Source organism: Mya arenaria, chromosome 5 (genome assembly GCF_026914265.1).
Source record: "Mya arenaria isolate MELC-2E11 chromosome 5, ASM2691426v1".
NCBI classification, from domain to species: domain Eukaryota; kingdom Metazoa; phylum Mollusca; class Bivalvia; order Myida; family Myidae; genus Mya; species Mya arenaria.
This window is the reverse complement of record NC_069126.1, coordinates 50,206,690-50,230,950: the sequence shown is the minus strand read 5'-3', so window position 1 is coordinate 50,230,950 and position 24,261 is coordinate 50,206,690. Positions and strand designations below refer to the sequence as shown.

General features: G+C 33.7%; 2 protein-coding genes across 2 annotated transcripts; both read right to left on the bottom strand.

Moving 5' to 3' along the window:
* Positions 1-1,036: 1,036 nt before the first annotated feature.
* On the bottom strand, positions 1,037-8,730 carry LOC128236026 (uncharacterized). Its single transcript, XM_052950820.1, has 10 exons — positions 8,189-8,730; positions 7,439-7,735; positions 6,907-7,212; positions 6,481-6,783; positions 5,576-5,893; positions 5,033-5,317; positions 4,257-4,562; positions 3,993-4,127; positions 3,080-3,162; positions 1,037-2,789 (listed from the first exon to the last, which is right to left on the bottom strand). The coding sequence occupies exons 1-5, from the start codon at positions 8,541-8,543 to the stop codon at positions 5,649-5,651; spliced, it is 1,506 nt and encodes a 501-aa protein (XP_052806780.1). The 5' UTR covers positions 8,544-8,730; the 3' UTR covers positions 1,037-2,789; positions 3,080-3,162; positions 3,993-4,127; positions 4,257-4,562; positions 5,033-5,317; positions 5,576-5,648.
* A 7,647-nt stretch (positions 8,731-16,377) lies between these two features.
* Positions 16,378-17,980, bottom strand: LOC128235094 (uncharacterized). The gene is made up of 2 exons (XM_052949824.1): positions 17,667-17,980; positions 16,378-17,410 (listed from the first exon to the last, which is right to left on the bottom strand). Exons 1-2 carry the CDS (start codon positions 17,884-17,886, stop codon positions 16,863-16,865), a joined length of 768 nt encoding a protein of 255 aa, XP_052805784.1. The 5' UTR covers positions 17,887-17,980; the 3' UTR covers positions 16,378-16,862.
* Positions 17,981-24,261: the final 6,281 nt, after the last annotated feature.

Sequence of the window (24,261 nt, the reverse complement as noted above, 5' to 3'; positions counted from 1 at the left end):
TATTGGTTATTATTTAAAAAATCTCTCTTGGAGGTAATAAAAAAAGAAACTGGATATCATTACGCATGACTGTTTTTACAATTATACGTTTTTTTCATAACAGTTTTATAAATAATAGCCAACCAATACAGTTGTTAACTTATGCTTTGCTTTTCGTTTACCTTAGTTGATTTTGTGGTCTTCATAAATTCATGTTTGATCTTATATGACACAAACTTCACAACTAGTATGTGTTCAAGATAAACGTTTTTGCTTACTTTTATCACTTCAATTGTAACGGTATTTTATAACGGTATAACTGTTTTATAACGGCTATGTTTTGACCTTTCCCTGAAATGAAGAAACGTGTATGGTAATGATAATGGTGAACCTTAGGTTCTTTTATATTGTGCTGTATTTCGGCTGTAAATAGTGTGATTTTTGAAAACGGCATGTGTTTTATCATATGTATCATTACTCTCGACTAAATCTATGCTACTGTGTACATACTTTATAATTCACGTATTGCTGGTTTTCGAAGGGCCTCTATTTAAGTTATGTATTCATGTACACGGTTCACGTGGCTCATTCGATGATGTCGGTAAATGATAAAGCACATGTAAATCAAAGAAGCCATATCATTTGAGAAACCAGTTATGTAGCAAGTTATGTTGTGTTATACAAATAGTCATGCACTTAAGCTATTTTGTTAATTTGATTAACAAAAAAGCAACCGTAAAAACATAAAAGCTTGATTTCAAGATCATTATATTGATCTGAGATTGACTATATTTGATATATAAATTGAAAACCTCAGATTGAACTCGCATTCTGAGGTGTTTCTTAACAAGCCTGTTTGTTTTAAGAAAAACAATGACTCAATGAAGAATAGTATTTGTTTGGAATCTATGATTGTACAAGGTAATTCACTATGAAAAAACAATAGAAACAACAACAACAAGCACAAACATCATGGATTGAAGTTTTGTTTACAGGTACACATTGCTAAATCTTATAAGACAATGCACGGTATACAAAAAACTGAACACACCTATATATTATAATTTTCATCAAAATATCTTTTATAAACAAATGTTTTGGATACCGCATGAAATCAACCAGCGAAAACATCAGTTACCTTGGGAATGGCGGTAACTGGTTTACTTTATCTCAATATCAGACTTGCCTAACATTGCTATAAATGACCTATCAAGAGACCACACAGCTTGTAAATAAAACAGCAACATAAATATACACTTATTGTCAACCTTAAGTAAGATACAAGCCATTCCATGAAATGATCATTAGAACCATCGGATTAACAGTACTGTGTGCCGTTTTGTTAGGATTTTAGTCTTTACTTTTATATTTGTTCATCTGTAAAAACGTAAATGGCAATGCATCGTATTACGTAACTTCGTGTACATTTTCAATGCTGGCTAAAGTAAAATTCACTCACAAAATAATAAAACTGTGACACTAAGATGCTTAATTTACGACTAAAATCAACTAAGATCTTTATTAAATATTCCAATGTACAATCCAACAATACAAAGATAGCAAACTAATATCTACGAACACTTTCGAAACTATGCACTCATATGGCAATCATAAGTATAATGATATGAAAATATTACAAAACGAACGATGCAAATGCAATAAAACGCGATTGTTTATTTCATATGGTATACCATCTCACGATTTCACGATTTCACGAATTTCGAAAACAAAAAATACTATGTAGAAAAAGTAGGTTGACACGTTATCAAAATGACAGTAAACATTAATATCATGCATGCATATACATCGACAACACCATCTGGCCCTGTAGGCTTACAATTCAACGTAAAATTAAAGAGCTTGCGAAACACTACTTTTACAGGTACGTGTGCATGTGGGCTACTTGTATGTGTACTACATCAATAATGTGTTTGCGTATTATACAAGTTTAGAATGACATGAAACATGGCACGAGGAAGTTGATATTGTGTATTTTAGCGAGTTTCAGGACGAATTACGCACAGGACTTTTGAGTTTAACTGCATCTGGTAAAAGTACGTGTAACATCGCGTACAATCATAGAACATATTCGTATAAAATATTTTATATATGGACAAAATATAACTAAACGTTGGCTATATTTACAAAGGCAACAGGATGGGAACAGTCTAATGGTTAAAGGGTTCCACAGAGGCCGTATTTACGTGTCCCACCAGGGATAAAATAAGATCATTGAGACTCTCAAAAAGGGATCTAGTAATGGTTCATAATTAAAAAAGGAATCGAGTATGATGCGTAACAGTTTAACGAAGTCATTGAAATCGAGCATAATAAATTAGTATATTGGTATACCATGTCTTATATTGGTTACCATATTTCTGCGACGGTGCAATTATTGTTGAATTAATCTGTTATTGTACAAATCAATTTGCATAAGTATCAATTTGGTTAACATATGTACATGGATATTTGATCTGTAAAAATGTCATAGTTGCAATCTAATAACACATAGTTAAGTACATTATCAATACATTTACAACGAATCAAAACGGTAAGCGTATCTATAATGATAATAGGAATTTCAAAAGATACAAATCTGACAACATAGCAAATAATTTGAGTCTCAAATAGTTTCATAGAGCGTGAATATAATTTGCATCCGGCGCGTTTGTCTGACTGTCGCTGTGGTCGGATGTAGTGTCCACATAGTCATAATGGCATTCATTTTCATTTGAACGGTCTTTGTTTCCTTTCAACTCCAAATGTTGAGGTGCGTTTGTGATCTCGAAAGCACTTGCTGACACTTCTCTCTTCCAAAAATAATATTTAATACCATTTAAGTAAAATAAAGAATACTCTAAGGATAAAAAAGTGCTTTGCAAACTTCTTTTTTAGTAATGTCAGAAACAAATTTATCCAGTATTTTTTTATAATAATATCAATTATAGATAAACGAAACAGAAGATTTAAAACCAGTTTATTTTTAATATCGTTATATAACAAGGATTCAAGCATCAAAATAAGCCTTTCGAAGAAACATTGTATGGTTATTTGTCGAGAAGACATTAAATTGCAAGGTTTTAATTTAAAGAAATCTTACCAGATTGTGATGCGCAGTATCATACCCATATGTACTTCGCTCTCTAACTGCAGGTGTCCTTCGGCGTAGACGCTTTTCATAAACTGTGTCAAATATATTAAGGTTTTAATCAATCATGTAGTTACAAATTTTATGGGATTTAACACAAGATAAAATGTAAATGAATTACGAAGGACACTTTGACATTCCTTTACTTATCTGAATGCCATTGCACTCAAGTGAACGTCAACATTTCATGTATTTGACTTTTCAATTTTTGTTTGAGCGAAATAAGCCGATGTAACATATATTCCTGTATAACATTTGTAAATATACTGAATGCACTTACACTCGATCCAAGCTTCAGTGATAAGGGTTTCGTCATATTCACGTAAGGCGTGTTTTTGTACGATTTCAATTGTACCTTCAATACTTGTGCCATTAAAATATAACAGTAGAGTTATGCCTAATACGCATGTTTCCGTAGCTTTCATTGTGATATAGGTTTTTCAATGTGTTTTGACAAATTTATCTTAATGATTGACTTGACATATAGGCAAACTTGCTGTACTTTCAAAAACATCTATTATGATTGTCCGTATGCAGAGTCAATTTGTGCTGATCTAAGCATTGTTATAACACACGAATAACATTCCTAGATTTACAAACATGATCAAAATCCCACATTTCTTAAAGTTGACATTGGATGACCAATGACATGTGTTCTGTCACAGTTCAATAAAAATGAGTCTTTTGGAAGTAAAACATTGTCAAAGGGCATCAGGCAACGACAAATAAAACTGTTATATTTATATCGATAGAATTATGTCCATTTATAATTTAAATTCGGAAAAAAGGATCAATTATATAGATATCGGTCCAACAAATATTGATATGACTATCTTATTTTCAATTAAAGTATCTACCCATTTACCATGAGGTTTGCATCGCCTAAAGAGAAGAAAGGACAACATCGCTACAATTAGAAGTATAATTGTTCCAGCTTCGGCGTAAATGACCGACATATGCCACTGTTGGGAAACAACTGGTGCAGAGTTGTTACTTGATTCTGCAATAAGATAGTTTAAACTGTACCAGTACTTCAATTTGCTAAGTAAAATTTGTAACTATATTGTTTCGTCCATTTGTTATTATATATTTTTATTTCACATATTCAAAATAAAGAAAACTAACGTACCTTGAACAGCTTGAAAGGAAATTGTGTATGTTCTATTTTTTGAATATGAAGATTCGTTCCAACAATTTGCAGAACAGTGTATCCGTTTTCCGTCCACATCTTTAGTTATGAAGTAGAGCGCATTTGAAAAAGTTGTATAGCCAGAGCCGCTGTTCTTTGTCCATTGGGATGTCGATATTGGGTCAAGTAAGACGAAGTTGCTGCTCCACGCAATTGCACATGACATACATTTTCTGCTGGTGTTGCAGGTTAAGTTAAGTATATTAGGATTGCTTTGTTTTACAATTGTTGCCTCCATAAATATGTCTGAAACAAAATATATCAAACGCAAAATTTAAAAACAACATGAAACAATAAAAAAGTCGAAAGCGTGTAAATTGTTTCAGAAATACGTCTTAAACACAGAAATATTTCATATCTTTCATTGACCTTCATGCTATCTGTGGATAGTTTTGGCATCGTAAAACATCTCATCAATATCATGTAATTACGAAGTCAAATTTAGTTCTCTACCGTCTCGTAGTTTGATATAACAATTATAACTTAGAAATCACAGTGTCCGGAGTTACAGATGCGGACTTATCTTTCCTATCAAATAATGGTCTCTCTAAATTAAGCTGGCTGTTTAGTGGAGTGGAAAGCAGCAAATAACAAAAAGGTATTCGATGTACATATAAAATGTTCGTGTTATCATATCGTAGACGGTGTAAGTAAAGTAAGCCCAGTTTAATTAAAGTAGCACTTGAAAGTGTTTACTTGAAAGTTAATATACAAACCCTCCGTCATTGAGCTTGACACTGTCAAGAAGTTTTTCAGAAGGTTTTCGGATGTCCAAGCATTGCAAATATATGTAATATAACCATCTCCTGTATAATCCAGTTTTAACAGGCATTCCGTTGTGTTTGTACAAGTCTTTATTACAGTGGTATTTGCATATTCCCATCGAAGCGTCCAATGTCCTCCTTCATAATTGCTGTCATTCACAAGACATTTCACGGTCACTCTATTATTTGGACATAAATGAACAGGTGATGTCGTGTTTAAATACAGAGTCGGACCACCTGAAATATACAAGAAAACAATTTGCTGAGAAAGTAGCAATTGAAAGTAACAAATATACACAGCTAAATGAAAATGATAGTTATTATTTTAAGATGAATTGAATCTAAGTTGTGTTACAAGTTGGTTAAACGCATCGTGTGAAAGCTATGATAATAATACATTCCGGAAGATTAACAGAAAAAAGTAAAAGAAAAAAGCAGTCAATGTTGAAATGAGAAAGTTGGAAATTCGACAAAAAAGTAGGATCAGGTACGTACCTGAAAATGTAACTGTGTAAGTTTTATTTAAATGTGATGGAAAATGATCGCATTTAATTGAACATGTAATAGCTCACCCAGCCATGCCTTTAGTCACATTGTAAAGCACGTTTGAAGCTGAACGGTATCTCCTACTGTCACCATTCGTCCAGTTGTTGCTATGAACGTATCTCATAGCATCCTTGTCGCTTGACCATTCAATTGTGCAAGGCGGATTTGATTCATTCGTTTCACAAGAAACGTTTAAGACACTGATAGAATGAGTGTTGTTGTATTCATGTTTTTTGTTGATGGACATCGAAATGTTTGAGGGGGGAACTGAAATAAAGAAATGTGAGGCATTTTCTTGAATTTGATTTGCAGTTTATGAATGTATTTTATGCTATAATATACAGTTTACAAATTTGTGATAACCATTTCTTATAAATATAAAACATGAAAACGAACAATGGCAGCACAATATGTTCTATTAGTAATTCTAGTGTATAATAGCTTACTTATAATATTAACATACTTTAAAAGAGTATTATCTGATTTTAAACAGGTTGATCATCATTAGAATTCGAGATCAGATACTTATAATATGGTCAGTTATAAAACCTTTAAGCATGTTTCATATATCATAGGAAGTAAATTGTTAATTAACACCGTTAATTTGTTAGAATAGACGTGAAGTTAAACTCTATTAGAACGTATGTACATTCTTTACCTGTTTTTTTTTCAATTTGGAAGTTAGTGTATATTATAATGATAAATGCTAATGCATTCAAAAATGATTTTGTTATAACGTTATATAAATTATTACATCGATCCGAATTGAACCGTTTTGATATATAACACAATAAAATTGGTCGCATTTTTAGTTCCATAAACTTAAAACTCGAATCAACATAGATTAAACTTACATTTCATACTGATGTTTTTGCATACTGAGACATTTTTAAAACCAAACTCGTATTTACTCTTCCTGGTACAGCACATTTCTTTTCCATTCCATGCTATGTTAGCCTTTGTCAATTTTGCTGAACTTGTAAACGTATGAGAAGATCCATTAAAATAATCACTTTGCTGAACGTCAGTTAGCAAGACTGTGCCAATTTGTATTTCTATTGCCGGAGCTGGTATAGCATTGCAAACTGTACATATTATTGTCGAACCTTCTCCATCAAAGAATTCAGGAACTGTAAGCATTGGCGAGCTACCTTTCTCTAGAGTTGAAATACAGTGATTTATTAACTTTCAAATTGAAACACAATAGAAAAATGCAATTCCAACCACCACAAAATAACGAATTAAATTTTGTCACTTAGATATATCCCCTATTTGCTTACCAACGTTACATAGAATTCCGTGCACAACGTAGGGTGTTTTAAGGGCTGGATTAGAAACCTGACAAGTCACATTCCGTCTTGAAAATCCAGCCATATATTGATGAACGTTATGGAATCGGTACAACCCTTTGTTCCCTTCGCTTTCAGAAAGAACAAATGAATCCTGGCCAACTAAAAGGACAACCTGTACGGGTTTTGTTCCATAATCAGTTATGCAATACATATCGGAGCCTCCATAAACATAAATACATTTTGTTGTATTAAATTCATAGGACTTTGGACCAAGTACTGGGTAACTCGGTCTCTCTGAAAAAAAATCACATATTAACATAATCCTTTCATATACCGATGAAAAAGTATTATTTTACATTGCCGCTGGTGTAGTTTTTTTCACGATTGTACTAGATTATTCAGACTCTTATTTGACTTGTGTTTAATTCGAAGCAGATTTAAAAATTGCATATAAATTTGAACGTAATATATTGTAAATAAAAAAATTGACATTCTACGTGAAAAAGTAAAATAAAGAAACCTAAAAGATGAAGCTGCACAGATTCTGTTGTTTCAGCTGAATTACACTCTAAACAATATGATCCCTCATCTCTTTCATCAAAGTTGAATATCGTTAATGTATACAAATATACTGATTCTGTTTTTTCTTCGTAAAACCCTTCTTCTAGCTGTATCTCTTGAATGTTTTTCTTCCACGTTCGTCTAGTGAATGATTGTCGCTGTATACAGTCATCAGACGGAAAATATCCCAATATAACGTCTGCACCGCGAACGACAGGGCTTAGAAGCATGAGAGCACCACATTGACCAACAATATCTGTAAATTATAACTTATTGATCAACAAAACAAAACAGCAAAACCATATTTTAGTTGTGTTATTCCATTGCTCGCACCCAACAACTAAGAAGAGTGGAGACAACTAAGTAGTAATTGCTAGATATTAAGCAATGAATATTATAAAATATTCCAACAAAAATCAAAGTTATTTGATATAAACTGATTGACTAGATTGAGAAATATTTTGTTCGCCGTTTAAGCTGATACCTTTTTTATCTTCTATAATATATAGCGGTTGATAAAAACGGGCCTTTGAAACAAATAATAGTACAAAATAAATTACATGGACAGCCCCAGCAGCAAGTAATATACTATGCTTGTGTACAGAGGATTTAAATAATTAAGTCCAAATAATGAAAAACATGAAAAACAAGGAACACATACAATACAATAAAATAAACGTTACCGCCTTGAAACGGTCAGTTATTTTACCTTTCATATTTAGAGATGTCATGTGTGTTTTGATTGATGGGTTTGTTGAACATCTGGCAAAGAAAAGAGAATTGTTGTATTCAGTTGATGGCGTCCATTTTAAAAAGAACGACCCATTTTCCAAATATTTCGATACGTTTGTCCCATTGATTGTACGAAATCCATTTCCCTTCTCCATTAAGTATCTCCATTCTACGTCACAACCCCAAGGGTAGAACGGTGTCGCCTTCAGTGTTACCTCCCTGTTCACAAAAACTGGTCCTTCCACTGATACTGTTCCATACTGGTTACTGGCAGCATAAACGTAGCTAAAGACTGCTATAATCGTGGTAACAATCCAGTTACAACTACACATCTCACCCTAAATAATGATATATGACGGGCTATCTAGATTTTCGTTTAATTAAGGACAGTCACATTCTACCGCTTTCGAAGTGCTATTCCAACCTGATGTATAACAAAAAATACTACGTACGAAGACTGTTTATGTTATTCTTAAACACACCAATTAGGTTTGCACCGATTAAAATCCATGAAGCACACGCAAGCTTCAGAATTCACACAGCGTTAGAAAACAACGGAACGACTACTGGGATCAAATACATAAACATACAGGCAGCACATGTCCATTTGACCTACAGGGTACAAAGTACGAATTACATTGATATGTTGTATATATTTATATATAAATTACGGAAATTGGTGTAATCACTCTTTCAGTCAACAATAAGAGACCAAAGTCGCAATTCTTTGATACTCATTAACAATGGCGTATGTTACCACACAATGCAAAATCATTAAATGTCCGTTTAATTAAGTATAAAACCATATTACTTACGCCTGCCTTTCCATGAGTAGACCGTTTCCACTAGGCAAACAGCTCTTAAAAACGAAGAAACTGCGATTCCTAATACCAGCCCTGTACGTGCACTGGATGCACACCCGCCTTATTATGGTGAATAAATCGGATCTGTATTTGCACGTTTATCAGTGATAAACGTGCAAATACAGATCCGATTTGAAAGGTGAAATGAGTGGGTATTGTCCTGTTTGTTGCTAATGAGTAAGCTGAGGTCCATGTTCATTTTGAAGTTGATTGGCCACTTAAAATAATGGCGAAAGACCCGAAGTTGTATCTAGCATTTCTTATGTCGAAACTACTATAAAACTAAATGCTTATAAATTAGTATACTAATCGTTCACATAATTAATATTGTTATAAAAATATAACAATGGTAGTATTGAGTAATCAAAATGTGCAGACATATACAGAAATACATTGAGGCGCGGAGGAGGCCAGATGAAAAACCAAAATGTGCAGAACTATACAGAAATACATTGAGGCGTGGAGGAGGCGAGATGAAAAACCAAAATGTGCAGAACTATACAGAAATACATTGAGGCGAGGAGGAGGCGAGATGAAAAACCAAAATGGACCTGTAGGTACAACATGTAATAACAATGAAAGCTTAAAAATGAATAACCTGCGTTAGGGTATTCTATACCGATAAAATTCATAATGTTTACATATCAAATGTAAACCAGCTTAAAACTTAGAAGATGGAGTAATAAGAATAATTTTATTCAAGCATTTTACATTTTAATCAATATGTTATGCCAAAGAAGAATATATCGTAACGGGTGTTACTTGATGTTTGAAAGCGATTTTCAAATAATGGTTTTACGAACTTGTACAAAAATCCGCAACTCAGTATTAAACAAGAGATATTTGTCAAACATTATTCCCCAACCCCCATGAGCGCCATGTTGTCAAGATTATTTGGACAATTGAATGAAATATGCATGGACCTCCAAGTCACGTTTGAGGGCCATGGGTGCGGGCATTGTTGGGTTATCACTCACACAACATTTTCGCATTCAAAGTCACTGTGATACTGACCTTTGACCCGATGACTGCTAAAGTCAGTAGTGGTCATCTACTGGTCAGGCCCAGCCTCCATGTCGTGTTTGATGACCATAGGTCTACGCATTGTTGATTAATTACTCGGACAAGCCTTAAAACGCTTTTAGCATTTATTGTCACTGTGACCTTGACCTTTTACCCGATGACCCCTAAAATCAATAGGGGTCATCTTCTGGTCAGGCCCTCATGTCAAGTTTGATGACCATACGTCCAGATATTGTTGAGTTAACACTCGGACAAGCTTTGGTCTACCGACGGACCGACGGACCGATCGACCGACCGACCTACCGACGGATCGACCGACATGTGAAAAGCACTATACCCCTCTTCTTCGAAGGGGGCATAATAATGATGATCTATTTAAATTTTTAGATAATTTTTTTAACAATTCTTCAAAAAATCATAGCAACTCGTTAAGTCTAGTACAGGACTATTGGCAGATAAGTCTTTCACAACAATACATATGACGGCAAAAGTTGATTAACTAAATTTAGACAGCTCATGAAACTAATACTGTTTTTAAGCACAATATGCACCGACGTATCCATTTAGCAATTTGTGCATAGTCCCAAATAAATACAGTTCTGGGAACACTCAGGTGTTTTACAATTATGAGATTTCTGATGTGCCTCAATAACTGTTGTGTTTTTTGTAGTCGAATATTTTATTGACAATTTCATTAAATAATATTGTTAACATTTGGTTATTGCTGAAAATAAATTGACAAATAATAATGATATAAGCAAACTGATATCCCGAGCCAACACAGCGAAATTTAAAATGTGTTTGACTTTATCATTTGTTTTCAAATACAATACAATACATATATGTTCAAAGGGGCAATAACTGAACTTATGGTCTTTACTAATGATAACTTTATATTTACATATTTGAAAATTATTATTAAAGATATATTAATTTATATTTCAATGTATAAAGTATCAATGAAATACATCAATGAACTTTGAAATTATCTGAGGTGGTACGCAAACTTTAACGTAAATCCTTAGTCGAAACAGGGGCATAATTATGTCAAAATGCTTGATACAGTGACCTCCTCCTGTGTACAGGTTGGGACATGATGGTGAACAAGCGCGCGAAGTTTCAAAGCCAGATGTCAATGGACTTCAAAAATATTTGAGGTGGTACGCAAACTTTAACGTTAAGTCTAAGTCGAAAAAGGGGCATAATTCTGTCAAAATGCTTGATACAGTGACCTCCTCCTGTGTACAGGTTGGGACATGATGGTGAACAAGCGCGCGAAGTTTCAAAGCCAGATGTATATGGACTTTGAAAGTATTTGAGGTGGTATGAAAACTTTAACGTAAATTTTAAGTCGAAATAGGGGCGTAATTTTGTCAACATGATTGATAAAGTTACCTCCTCCAGTGTACACGTTGGGGGCATGATGGTAAACAAGCGTGCAAAGTTTCAAAGCCAGATGTAAATGGACTTTGAAAATATCTGAGGTAGTACGCAAACTTTAACGTAAATTTTAAGTAGAAAAAGGGGCATAATTTTGTCCAAATGCTTGATAGACTTACCTCCTCTTGTGTTCAGGTTAGGGGCATGATGGTGAACAAGTGGGCAAAGTTTCAAAGCCATATGTCAATGGACTTTTAAAATATTAGAGGTGGTACGCAAACATTAAAGTACATTCTAAATAGAAAAAGAGGCATACTTTTGTCATATGCTTGATATAGTTACCGCCTTCTGTGTACAGGTTGAGGGCATGATGATAAATAAGTGTGCAAAGTTTCAAAGGCATATGTCAATGGACTTTGAAAATATTTGAGGTGGTACGCAAACTTTAACATAAGTGGTTACGCCGACGCCTACGCTCGGGTGACTTGGATAGCTCTCCTTATTCTTCGAATAGTCGAGCTAAAAATTAAAAAAACAACTTTATATTCAAGCTAATTTGAATAGTTTGGACTTGCAAGTATCATTCAAACTATCGATATTCCGTATTTTAGAGGTTAAATATTATCGTAAATCTCTAGGTCTCCAAAGGCCCGCATCTTAAGAGTCATCTACAAATAAAAGTTGCACACAACACTGAAAACAACGCATTGAAGATATGAAATCAAAGCATGAAGACACCATATATCTACATCCTCCTTGTAAATCTAATTGTTGAGCAAGTATAAACAAACGACGAAATGTTTTACAATATTTTTTGTCATAAAGTAAATAACTATATTTCATTGCATTTCATGAAGAACTGCATGGCATATTTTAATTAACCACCTTTTAATAAACTGCTTTAGGGCATACTTGTCCATAAGACGCTCCTGATTTAATTTCATTTCTGTAGCATGTTTAATAAAATGTATCTTCAAATGATCTACGGGATTTTTCTTAATATTCTTCCTCAACCTCTGTGTGTTGAATTCCGTTTCCATCCTTGGCGTTGTTTAAATTATCGTACGATATAATTTAAAGATTTACTATTTACACTTTGACATGACAACCATAGAACACTTCTTCAAAGAAACGAGGAAATACACACTTACATTAGCTCTATTTAGGTCAAACACTTGACTGACTTTAACATCTTGTAATAATATCAAACATGATCTCGAACAAACTGTATTTACAAGCATAGACGAAACATAATAAATAAAGTGTTTAGTAATTGTTTTCATCATAAAAATAAGACTTTATACTAACAATGAATTTAGACTTGTTCCCAAACTATACTTACACAAATATCTTCAAAAACTGCTATATCAAAATGGCAATGCAATGTTTTACCCGTGCACAAGCCCCATTAGTCAACTTTAACACTATGGCAAAGAAGTGCTTCAAGGTCTTTTGGCTTTATGACCTGACTAATCCAGTAAATCATATGTGGAAAGTGTACCTCAAACAGAATTAAAGGTATAGTGCAAAAATCAGTTATTAAACTTACACATTTAGACTTGAAAAACACGATGAATCACTCTTTCGAACCATAACAATGTTAACATCAAGAAAGTGGATCCTATGTACAATTGTTGCAACCTGTAAGACGGCCATTTCGATAAGGGCAGGCACACATGTTTCGACGACAGGAGAAAGGGCTATAAAGTCGGCAATTTCAATTTCGAGTACAATGTGTTTAAAGTTTTGTAAATTATTTAGCTAACTTTTATTTTCGTTATAAGTCGCAATTTCTTCGCTAAATTTATTAAACATGAAGTAAAACAAACTTTTAAAACGCATCCATAATATATCCATCAAGCCGACAACGATATAAACAGGTATAGACAGGTACCGACGAGCTATAGAAACAACCGTATTTTCTACATTTAGCATATACGTAATTTCCGGTTGGTAACATTCCTGTTGAAACTTAAACGTTTTTGGTCTACATTAACTGTTTTTCGAGGAAGCTTATGCCGAATTTTGACATGTACGTTTTATTGCATTTATATAAATTAAATATTAAGCTTGGTAGCGTGTAAATGAAAACATAAAAGAGAAATTGAATCGCTTTTTGTCAAAGTCTTAAACTTAGAGGTAATCAACTGTCTTGAACCGGCGCTTTGATTTAATTTCCAAACAACATTGTCAAAAATAATTTATGAATCTGTATAATTTTATATTTTCTTCATCTTAACAAAAAACAGTTGGTTTGTAGTCCGTGGAGTACAGTGTTTCTGATAGACTGGTCACCGACACTGATGACATTTTTGTTCAGGATTTCTGTAACTTAAAATTAATTTCTAGAAGCACTAAACCTGACCATAACGCTGCAAACAATTTTGATCTGTGTATGAGTTTCGAAGAATTTACTTCCGAACACAGTGCACTACATATATATGTATATTCATATTCATCACATTGCTATCTTTATTTCAGGACAGTATCTATATAGCTTGCTAATTTTGATCTCTGTATGAGTATCGTGTACGAAGTTGAATTCATTTCAGAACACAGTGCACTACACACACACATATATATATATATATATATATATATATATATATATATATATATATATATATATATATCTTCCCATGTCATGCCGCCTAAGAGACTGGTCAAATATTTTTCAAAACTTCATGGAAATGCGTTGTCTTCATAGTATTTGCAGAGGTATATTGTAGTTATTTTAGCTTGAGTTAAACGGCAGTTAATTGACAGTTTGTTTCAAGCAAGTAGAAGAAGATTTGAAGTGTCGCTTACCTTATGATACGGAATCAAAACACCCATGTTTGAAATCAGAATATTTTACTGGTTTCCATAGTTTGTTTATTAATAAAATCATGCAATATCATAGAGCAAAATTGAAAAATATGCAATAAATATGAGTATTATTTCTGCCGGAAAGCAAGCATTTTACCTGTTTGATACAAAACCGAGTTGGCGGGAAAGGGAGCAATTACAGTTGTGAGCTTGGTGATCATTACTACAAGTACTTTGGTGTTGGAGAAGAAAAGGCGGAGTTGCATTTTGCTTATGGTGTCATGTCAATCTTTGGTATGCACTTAATGAGAAACATGACAGTTACAAATGGAGCTTTTCATTAGCTGAATTGCAAATAAGTATTTGACTTCAAAATATGCTGGTGAATAAAATCATTACTGGAAGAAATAAGGGGTTTTAATTTGTTGCATTGGATTTTGTTGTAAGACTGAACTTTCTACTATGAAAGCATGTTATACAAAGATTCACCCGGGAAAGGCTTCCCATACAGACGTGAACCTTAGCTTTTCAAAAGTATTCACTTAAGTGTTAACCATGTTGTTGATGGCAGCGACAAGTACAAAATTGCCATAAATGTTAAAATTAATGAAATACAACTTTCTATACATGTTGCCAGAGAAAGTATGTATATGTGTAGCAATTAGCGTAACTTTTGCAATATTGAATCATAACCTCAGATAGAGACAGTCAAATGCTGCGACGATATATTAGGTAGTTGCGACTGTTTCCAGCTCATCCAGTAGTTGCTATGACATTCTCCAACTTGTAGCTTTCCATTAGTTACAAAAACGGCAGTACTTCACGACTACAAACACCACAAACAAACCATACTCTAATCGCAATTGCTTGAACGTTAAATGATGGGTTGACATTATTAAGCACTGTGACGAACGACTAAGTGACACTCGTAGTTTTGTTGTTGTTGTTTTCTCAAACATTTGGTAAATAAACATGTCATAACATATAGTTTAAGTGTGACCTATCTAATTAGATGCAATTAGATGCTTATGTTTAAGTGTTCCTTTTCCAAGAAAAGTCAGCTGTGGTAATATCATTTTAAGTGACATAGTATTTTTATTTCCTATAACAGCATTCACGATCTAGTTTCTTGATACACTAACAAAACGTCGTTGGTCACATAAGAAACATTATAAAGAATTTTGTTATTAATTGCAAAATGTAAATAATCAGTCACTAAGAGACAATCAAGACACCACATCAGTCTGATAAGGTATAAGACAAACCTTCAAAGCGTAGCAACATGGTTTGCGGTAGAAGTATAAAAGCTTTAACTGATGGCGTAATATATAGAGGATATTAAAAAAGATGTTCATTTCAGTGTAAGATCGTATTTAATTTTACGAGTTTCATAGACAAACATATTTTCATGAATGAAGTTAATTACGATCTGAAATCAGCTAATTTTCTGTTTATTGTATGCTTATTTCGGTGTTTTATTAGTATTAAAATTATTTTTCCAAATACCCCCACCCCGTTTTTGAAGAGTGTTTTTACGCCGCTACCTGTGGGAACCCTTCACGCAGTTTTTTGCTGATGGTGAAGCTGTCAATTGTCTATTTCTGGTTTGCGGATAAAAAGTTATCTGATATAGTTTATTATTCACTCGTGTTTTAGTGAAAACACCTTATGAACTAATAAACTTATAGTAATGCATTAATGCTCCAACTCATAAGAGTGAATGCACGAAAGCATTTTTAAATTTAACCGGTCATGCATCAATGACCAAATAACTACGCCGCGATTTATTGAATGAATATTTTAAATGTCAAATATATAAGCAAATCATTTTCGGATAACATTGGATACAAATAACCAACATTTTTTTCATAATTTTAGTTTTTTTCATATTACATTGGTATTCAGTTATTTCTCGCTGTCAGAGACCAGTCTGATTCGCTTGAAGATCGTTTCCAAGGTAAAGAGTGAAGACCACGCTAGGTTGTTGACATTTTTTTGGCGTAGGTTGATTAAAATAATCATCAGTTTATCTGTTAATTGTTGTGTGTTTTTTTTCGGGAAGTTCGTATTACAAAGACAAACAGTTAAAACATATGTTTATTTCCGCATATATATTTCTATAAAAATTTGCTTCCTTTTTAAAAATCATATCATTAATTTTGGCATCATTTTCAAGTTCAAACAAACTTAAGTATCTTAATACAAAAATCTGCCGAGTGTGGGTATTTTAGTGGGACTATTTGACAAGGTATGCTAATATGTAGTTCAGTTTTGTAGACAAATGGCCCTTAATATGCAATGTGAATATGCACCTTCTGATACAACGATTACTGTACAAATTATACATTGTAGCATGTAAGATATTAACAAAAATAAAGCTTATTGCACAATTTTCTAAACGATTAATTGGCCCCCATCTGCACCAGTCTTATTGAATTAATCGAATAGAACACCAAACACAATTTCTATCCTTTACATATGGAGATACTGATGTTTCAATCATTTTAAAGCTTTCTATAAATGTTTTACAGAACTCATATTTAATTTAAAAGCATTTCATAGCATGAATAAGAGTTTTTACAACGGCTCAAATGTACAGACTACACATGTAAGTTTCCATCCTGCATTGTAAGGCAGACATGGTAGGGAGCCACAGACTGCTTCTTGAAAATAAAGCAGTGCTCCGTTTACATTCGCTTTTGTCCCAACACGTGGTTCCGGTTCACCGTCCATACAGATATACTCTTTGTTAGACGCATGGTTATGGCGTTCAGCCATGAGATAACCATGGTATTCTTTAGTCCAACCTTCGTAGCATTCTTGTCTAGCCGGGATCATAAGTACATTGGTACTTGGCGTCCTGCATACTGCGCAAGGAACGTCCTGGTCTTTCAACATTCCTTCCATTTGATACTCGGCGCCATGTACGTAGCCTATATTACTTGATGACGTATCTGTACCCCACTGTGGATCCTTTGGTAGACATATGTAGTTGGCACCATTGCCAGGCTTATCATACGGTGCTCCACCTGCAAACCCCTCATAGACGAGTTCAGCGGCTGTATTGGTTGGGCACGACTTTTTTCCCCAGCGGATGTAAGTGTTACCACCGGGGTCATTGAGTCCTGTAAAGTGTGCAATACACTGTACTTTTGTGAATATTCAATGTTATAATTAATCATTACAATATACTACAAACAACAATTCAATGTGAAACAGAAGAACAACGTTCTTGTTCATAAACATATGTGCTCGTTCTGTTGGTAGTTTGTGTCCGAAACAAAGCGTGAAGGTATATATGCAAACATCAAGGGTAGGAGATACTTTTTTGTTAAAGAATGGTAATAGAGAAACAAATTGTCAATATAAAATTGAACATACCTTTAATCTTTCTGGTGAGCGTCTCAACGAAAGCTGTAAGAGCTGTTACATTAGCAACCAGTTCGTTTTTGTCCCTCTGTAGGTTTTCTAGCTTTTCCAGCACCCCAAACTCGTACTCGAACCTGTTTTTTATGTAGCACGAAGGCTCCGTCCCTTGACTCCTTGAAGGATTTTGCGCAAAACATAGCCCTAGAAAACACACTATAAAAATGATCACCATTGTATTACAGTATCTGTCCCGTATGTGTTCGTCACCTACTCTGTTGTTTTACTTCCACAGGCTTGATCATCAAAGCATAATTGACGCACTTGAATGTTGCTATATGCAATAGCAATGCACTTTTAATCATAAGTGTGAGTAAATTAAGTATTTATGTCCGGCACATACTCAAAACTAGGAGGCTTGCGTCCGGAATGTTTAAAAAATGATTCCTTAATGCATCGAACATATTTTTAATCCACTTTGTGCTTGCAATTCTGATTTCGTAAACTCAAGTACCCTTCAACCAAGATATGATAATATACAATCCATTTAAACGTTATATTTCTGTTCTGAAATATATTAACCTATTGTAGTTAGTTACTTTTACGAGTATGTATTTCTTATCCATACAATTAAGTAAAAATATGAACGGTATACTGCGTTCTTTTACAGGATGTAAAATTAAAATAAGACGTAATAACTCCCAGAAAGGACATCGAATCGATTTTTTCTTAACTTTAATAGTTTTCAACTGATCAGTATGAATTTTGTATGGTTACTAAGAGCAATATTATACACGTTACTAGTCAGTATGTATGTATCTTTGTTAAATATTAGTTAAAAAGAATATTGTATTCCAACATTGGTTGGGCAGACAAGTATAACACTTCATTTAACGTTAATAATTAATATCTTTTTTAAAATGATAATACTAAATGTTTACACCTTGACTCACATTCCTTAAATGAACTGCCTTGCGGCAATTGCGGGTATCATCCGATGTAAGCAACATTTTCTGATATATTCTGATGGCGAATCATCGCATAACAATATTTATGAAAATTGTTGACCTTTTTATTGTTTGCATTGTGTAATAAGGTCCCATACAAGATAAATGGACATTTTATAAAGTGTTCATTTATGATATGTTAAAAGTATTGTTGTCATTAGTGTTTCAATTTTATGTTTTGAAGTATTTTCAAGAACTTGATCTTTTCTCGCGTTATTGTAACGCTATGTGATTAAAATGTTTCCGGTTACAGGCGGATCGTTCTATTTACGGAATGGGCGAGAAAGAATTTATGTAAGGCTTTCTTAAATGAAATAAAGTATTAACATTTATTGAATGAAATAATGAACTATTGGTGTAAATATAAGTAATGAATATCACGCTCGATGTCATTTTCGGGGATATGAACGCATTTGGGCTAGTCAAAGTACGCGTGGAGTCTTTTGTGGACTCCGAACACTTTGACCACTCCAATTGAGTTCATTCCCCGATAATGACATCAATCCCGCAATTCATTCCTTAAAGAAAACTAAATGCTTCAGCAAAACGAAAACATTGCCATTCCTGATGTAATCGAAATTTTAAAAATGTTTCAAATAAGTTGTGGTTGAAGTGTGACGCTAATCTAAAACTTGCATGGGTCCTGTAATATAACAACTTTTACTTCTAGAGAAGACTTCTGTCTTGTTGCTTATAAATAACCCTATGCATGGTCAAGTTAAAGCTTGAACAAGGCAAAAAGGGCGGACGTACGCATGCATGCACGCATAGACGAAACAAATTAAACTGCTATTGTGGCGAGTTAGTCAACCCCACCAGAAGCATTTATTTAAAATATAATGAAACGTGTGTCCTGGTATATTTTCCTTCTTCGTTGAATGGTTTTCCAATAGAAATTTGAAAGAAATTATGCCTGTCTTTAGTTTATTTAAAACCTATTTATTTTACCAGGATTGTGAAACAAATTATTACAATATTATATTTTTCACTCTCGTTGGCATGTTATTACGCGAGGTTGCGGTCTTGTGTTGTGGCGGAATTAAGTTACCCGGAGGAAACCTACTTGTCAGACATGGTGACCACAAACCTAAGTAGCATGCGTCCAGGCCGAGAATCTAACCCGGGTCGCCTAGGTGCAATCGTGTGTGCAAACCATTGCGCTAACCGAAATGTCTGCAATTGTTTTGAGAGTCCACTACATCAAATCAAGCACTGTTACTTATTGTTTTGTATTAATCATTTTTGGGCTACAACTGAATCGTTAGTCATATCTAACAATAAACTATGTTTCAAAAGTTTGATATATATGACAAGAACACATAAATTATGTGAATGATTTTAACGTTGATGACCTTTAACATGAGCTTGATCTTTCATGACGTAATGTTTATTTATAATGGCAGGTAATATGCAATCAAGTTCTCAGATGACAGAACCTGATTCTTCGAATATAATTTAATTCAGGAAGTTGCTGCGGAAATAGCTCATCCCGTTCTTAACTATTCAACTATTCTCTCTGCTCAGGTTAATTACCCCGTCTTTGGAAACTAGCAAGCGTTTGTGATATACATAAGAAGTCGGATCCACTAGAGGTGTGAACTGATCGTTCAATTTCCCTACTAAGTGTTGTCAGCTCTTGAACATATCATGCATAAGTATAACTTTAATTTCTTTAGAACAACTAAATATCTTACACATTTTCAGTCTGGTTTCATTTCACTGTGAACCAACTGGTTTCTATATGTCACTCATTTTGTGAAACTTTTGATTGATGTTGATACAAATGTCTTTTTTAACCTGTGAATGTGACATTTTAGAAGCATAACTTGAATGGCACATTGACTATGTTAGCTAAAAACAACAAAGTATTGGTTATTTCGGATACTAAATCTGATACCCTATCAGTAACAGCATGAGTTCCACAAGGCTCTTTTCGTGCTCAGCTTCTTTTTCTAGTATATATAAATGATATTGTGTAGGATATTAAGGCTCCAATTCGCATTTTTTCTGATAATTCAGCCTTTACCATTATTGTTGATGACCATATTGCTTCAGCAGGTCTACTTTATGACGACTAAGCAACGATTCATACCTGTGTAGAACGTTGGCTTGTTTCTTTAATTTCAGTGAAATCAAAGGCTTTTGATTTCTCTCGAAAGATAAACAAACAATGATATCCAGCCATTTTTATGAATAATGCACAGATGAAGGATGTTTCTTTACATACGCACCTGGCTGTCACACATAAGTTCTTGCTCCTGTCATGAACATATTCAGTCTGTCAAACAAATTATTTCTCCGCTTTCCATTTAAATTCATAGGATAATATAGGATAATATGCCTCCGCTCTTCATTTTGATAAGAAGATCATAATTGTGATAAAATGAACATTCACTTGGATATTATTTATCTGATATTGTACCTCAAATGTACGTATTAAATTGTTCCACTTTAAGTTAGTTGTCAGCTATAGTTTCGAGTTGGACAAAACCCTACAAGTATCTACATATCCTTTTCTTTATTTAAACATTTATCATTATGGAAATATGATATAACAGTTTGAAATAAATCAACAAAGCATTCAGTTTTTCATTGCCCTTTTGTGTCTGTATACTCAAAGTACAACTATTAAAGGCATAGAATTACATTAAATATAACCTATTTTTAAAATCCAATCCTTTCATTCCCATCCTTTTGTAAAAACTTGCATATGACCTGACCTTGATCTTTCATGACATTATGTTTCATATATGTGTCAGGTAAAATGAAATTTAGATCCCTCCCCTTCAACTTTAAGGCAATCATATGAATCAATTGTAAATCAGTAAACATCGCACCTACTAGACATGTTGATCAGTTAGTTTTCGTCCGCTAGCTAAAATATCCACATGAGTAACGAATACTCCATATTTATGCCTTATCCTTTATAAAACTGAGTGTGTGCGTACAAAATGTTGTTATATGTTTTAACTTTTAGTTTTAGATCACTGTGTATCATATACATACGTACCAGGATTGATACGCGTTCAAATATATAAGAGAGGTTTTACCAACCTTTTTGCCAAACAGTACAAATGATGATAATGTAGGAGCGAGCGAGCGAAAAAAAAATTAAAATACTTTTTTTTAAATTTAAGACAATTCAGAGGCGAGCGCAAGGCGAAAAATAAAATAAAAATTAAAAAGTTTATTTCTTACTAATTTATCATGCAATATGTCAAGAAATGTTTTTTAATTGCAAACATAGGTTCTTAGTTTAAATATAAATCAAGTTTTAATATAAATGAAACGGTTTTGATTGTATCACATGAAAATCTGTCCCAATATATACATGTAACAAATGGCAATAAGATCCAGTGCTTTACTATTACTTAAGACACTGCCGATTAAATTGCGGGACAACACAATTGAAGCAGTATTAAACAAATCTGCAAATGTGGCACCGGTCATTATATTAGAGCAGGTGGTGGAATAAAGATGTTTCCCTTTCAAGACCTCGCCTTCACCACGAACCAATTGTTTATAGGTCCGTGCCTTGAAAAAAAAATCATGACACCCTCCATAGCTTCAATGCCCGTAAGAAACAGGCCACTTTAATAACAGGCCACTTTACTACAAATCGATCAAAGAAAACAAATGGATAAGAACAAAGAATTGAGAAAATTAAAACAGTCATTTTACTGATAAAAGGTTTTATTTTCTGATTTTACTGATGTTATTTTTATACTGTACATGTACATGTATGTGTAATGCACTAGTCAATTGTAACCACGACCCCCATGGTCCGGGGAATAGCGGGGACTTTGACATCCCGTCCAGCCAACCCCAGGTAAAACCAACGGCACTGCAGGGCCTCCTGGAAGGTGAAAACACGGCCCATTTCACCGGCTATCTCCGGTATACCCCCGGTCCTGGGGGGGGGGGGGGGGGGGGCATGGTTACAATTGAATGGTGCATAAATACAGACTGTTTCTGAAACATTTACAAGTCCTTCTATTTTTATCAATTACGAGTATAAAACTGAGAAATGCATTTTAGAATTTAAAAAATAACTCACGAAAACATGTTCATTTGTTGTAAGTCGAGTGTCCGTGTATTTTAATATAAGTTTTGCACTCAAAATCTGATTTAGTTATTATTTAACACTAAATTTTGAGTACAAAACAGTGAATTACTTAAAACACACATAAATAATTATTGCCTTCGACGCTGTGAAACTGTTGTTGTTTACTGAAGACTATAATCCATTGACTATGACACTGATTTTCAATTAAAAATGTGTATTTTACATTAACGAAAACTGAAAGTATCCTGCAAATTAATACCGGAAATAGATAACAACGGTGCGTCCTGCAAAATATTCCCGACAAAAAAGACTGTCAACAAATATCGGCTGTTTTGCGGTTACCCGGACCTGATTTTGTCCTGACACGAGGAAAGTTTGCTCGCGGAGAATGTAAAGCATGGAAATACCTTTAAAAAAGGCGACGTTGCAGGTTTAAATTTTAAGTAAAAAAACTTCAGAAAATAGAGGAAATTCAGAAGTAAAAAAAATAAATAATATGCGCGGCCAAATAGTAAGTGCGGACGCAAAAAAAAAAGTTTTTTTATTTTTTTTTCGTTTTTCGAATTTTAGGTGCGGCAAATCTGACGAACAAATGATCAATTTGTTGTGGCCTAAATGTTAAATTGGCACAGAGAGGTCGCTCTTCGTTAACATCTTTAAACATGTATCAGTTAATTCATTCACAATTGTAAACGCATGTGCGAATAACCGCAAAAGGTTTTTCCATAAGAATGTTTGCGATAACGCACCTGATTCAACATATGTAACAAGATGTCCGCTTTGACTACCCCAAATAACATGTTGTTCTACAAATATTTGTCAAAACAAATCTTTGATATATTGGTACACTAACACTGGTAATGTCGTCTGATATGGTAGCGTTTGCAATGAATAACTAGGCGTTACCCACTACATCAGCATCCTTGTAATCTATCAATTTAGCATCATCGATTTAAATAAGCGGCCCAATCGTCAATGTTTAATGAATTCAAATGAAATTATCAAGCATGGTTACTGCAACTGCTGCAGTCAACCGATACCTGGCGGTGTTCAAATAACGAAGTAAATAGTTTCAATATCATTGAAATAGTTTTCCTTTAAATGATGCTTAAACATTAGTAGAAATAAATGGATTGAAACACATATTTATTTATGTAAACTATATAAAAAACACAAATATGAATGCTGTTGAAGGATGTTGAAATTAATAAAAAAAACAAGTGTTCATGTTTCTTAATGGTTTGCATACAGGGTTTTTTAATTACTTGATTAACGAAAACACCATTTGCATTATTCATGGTTTACTTTTTTTATTATGAAGCAAATATTTCGTTCTTCTCAATATTTCAGCAAAAAACGACAAAACCTTGCCAACAAATATATTGCATATCGGCCACTAGGCATTGATTGATGCTTCCTCCCCGACCACATGCACATAGTTACTATATATCTCAAGTTAACTATTCCTTCCTTTTACACAAATGTTTTCAGTAAATATTGTTTTACTGTATAATTCACCCATCGCTTTGTAAGGATC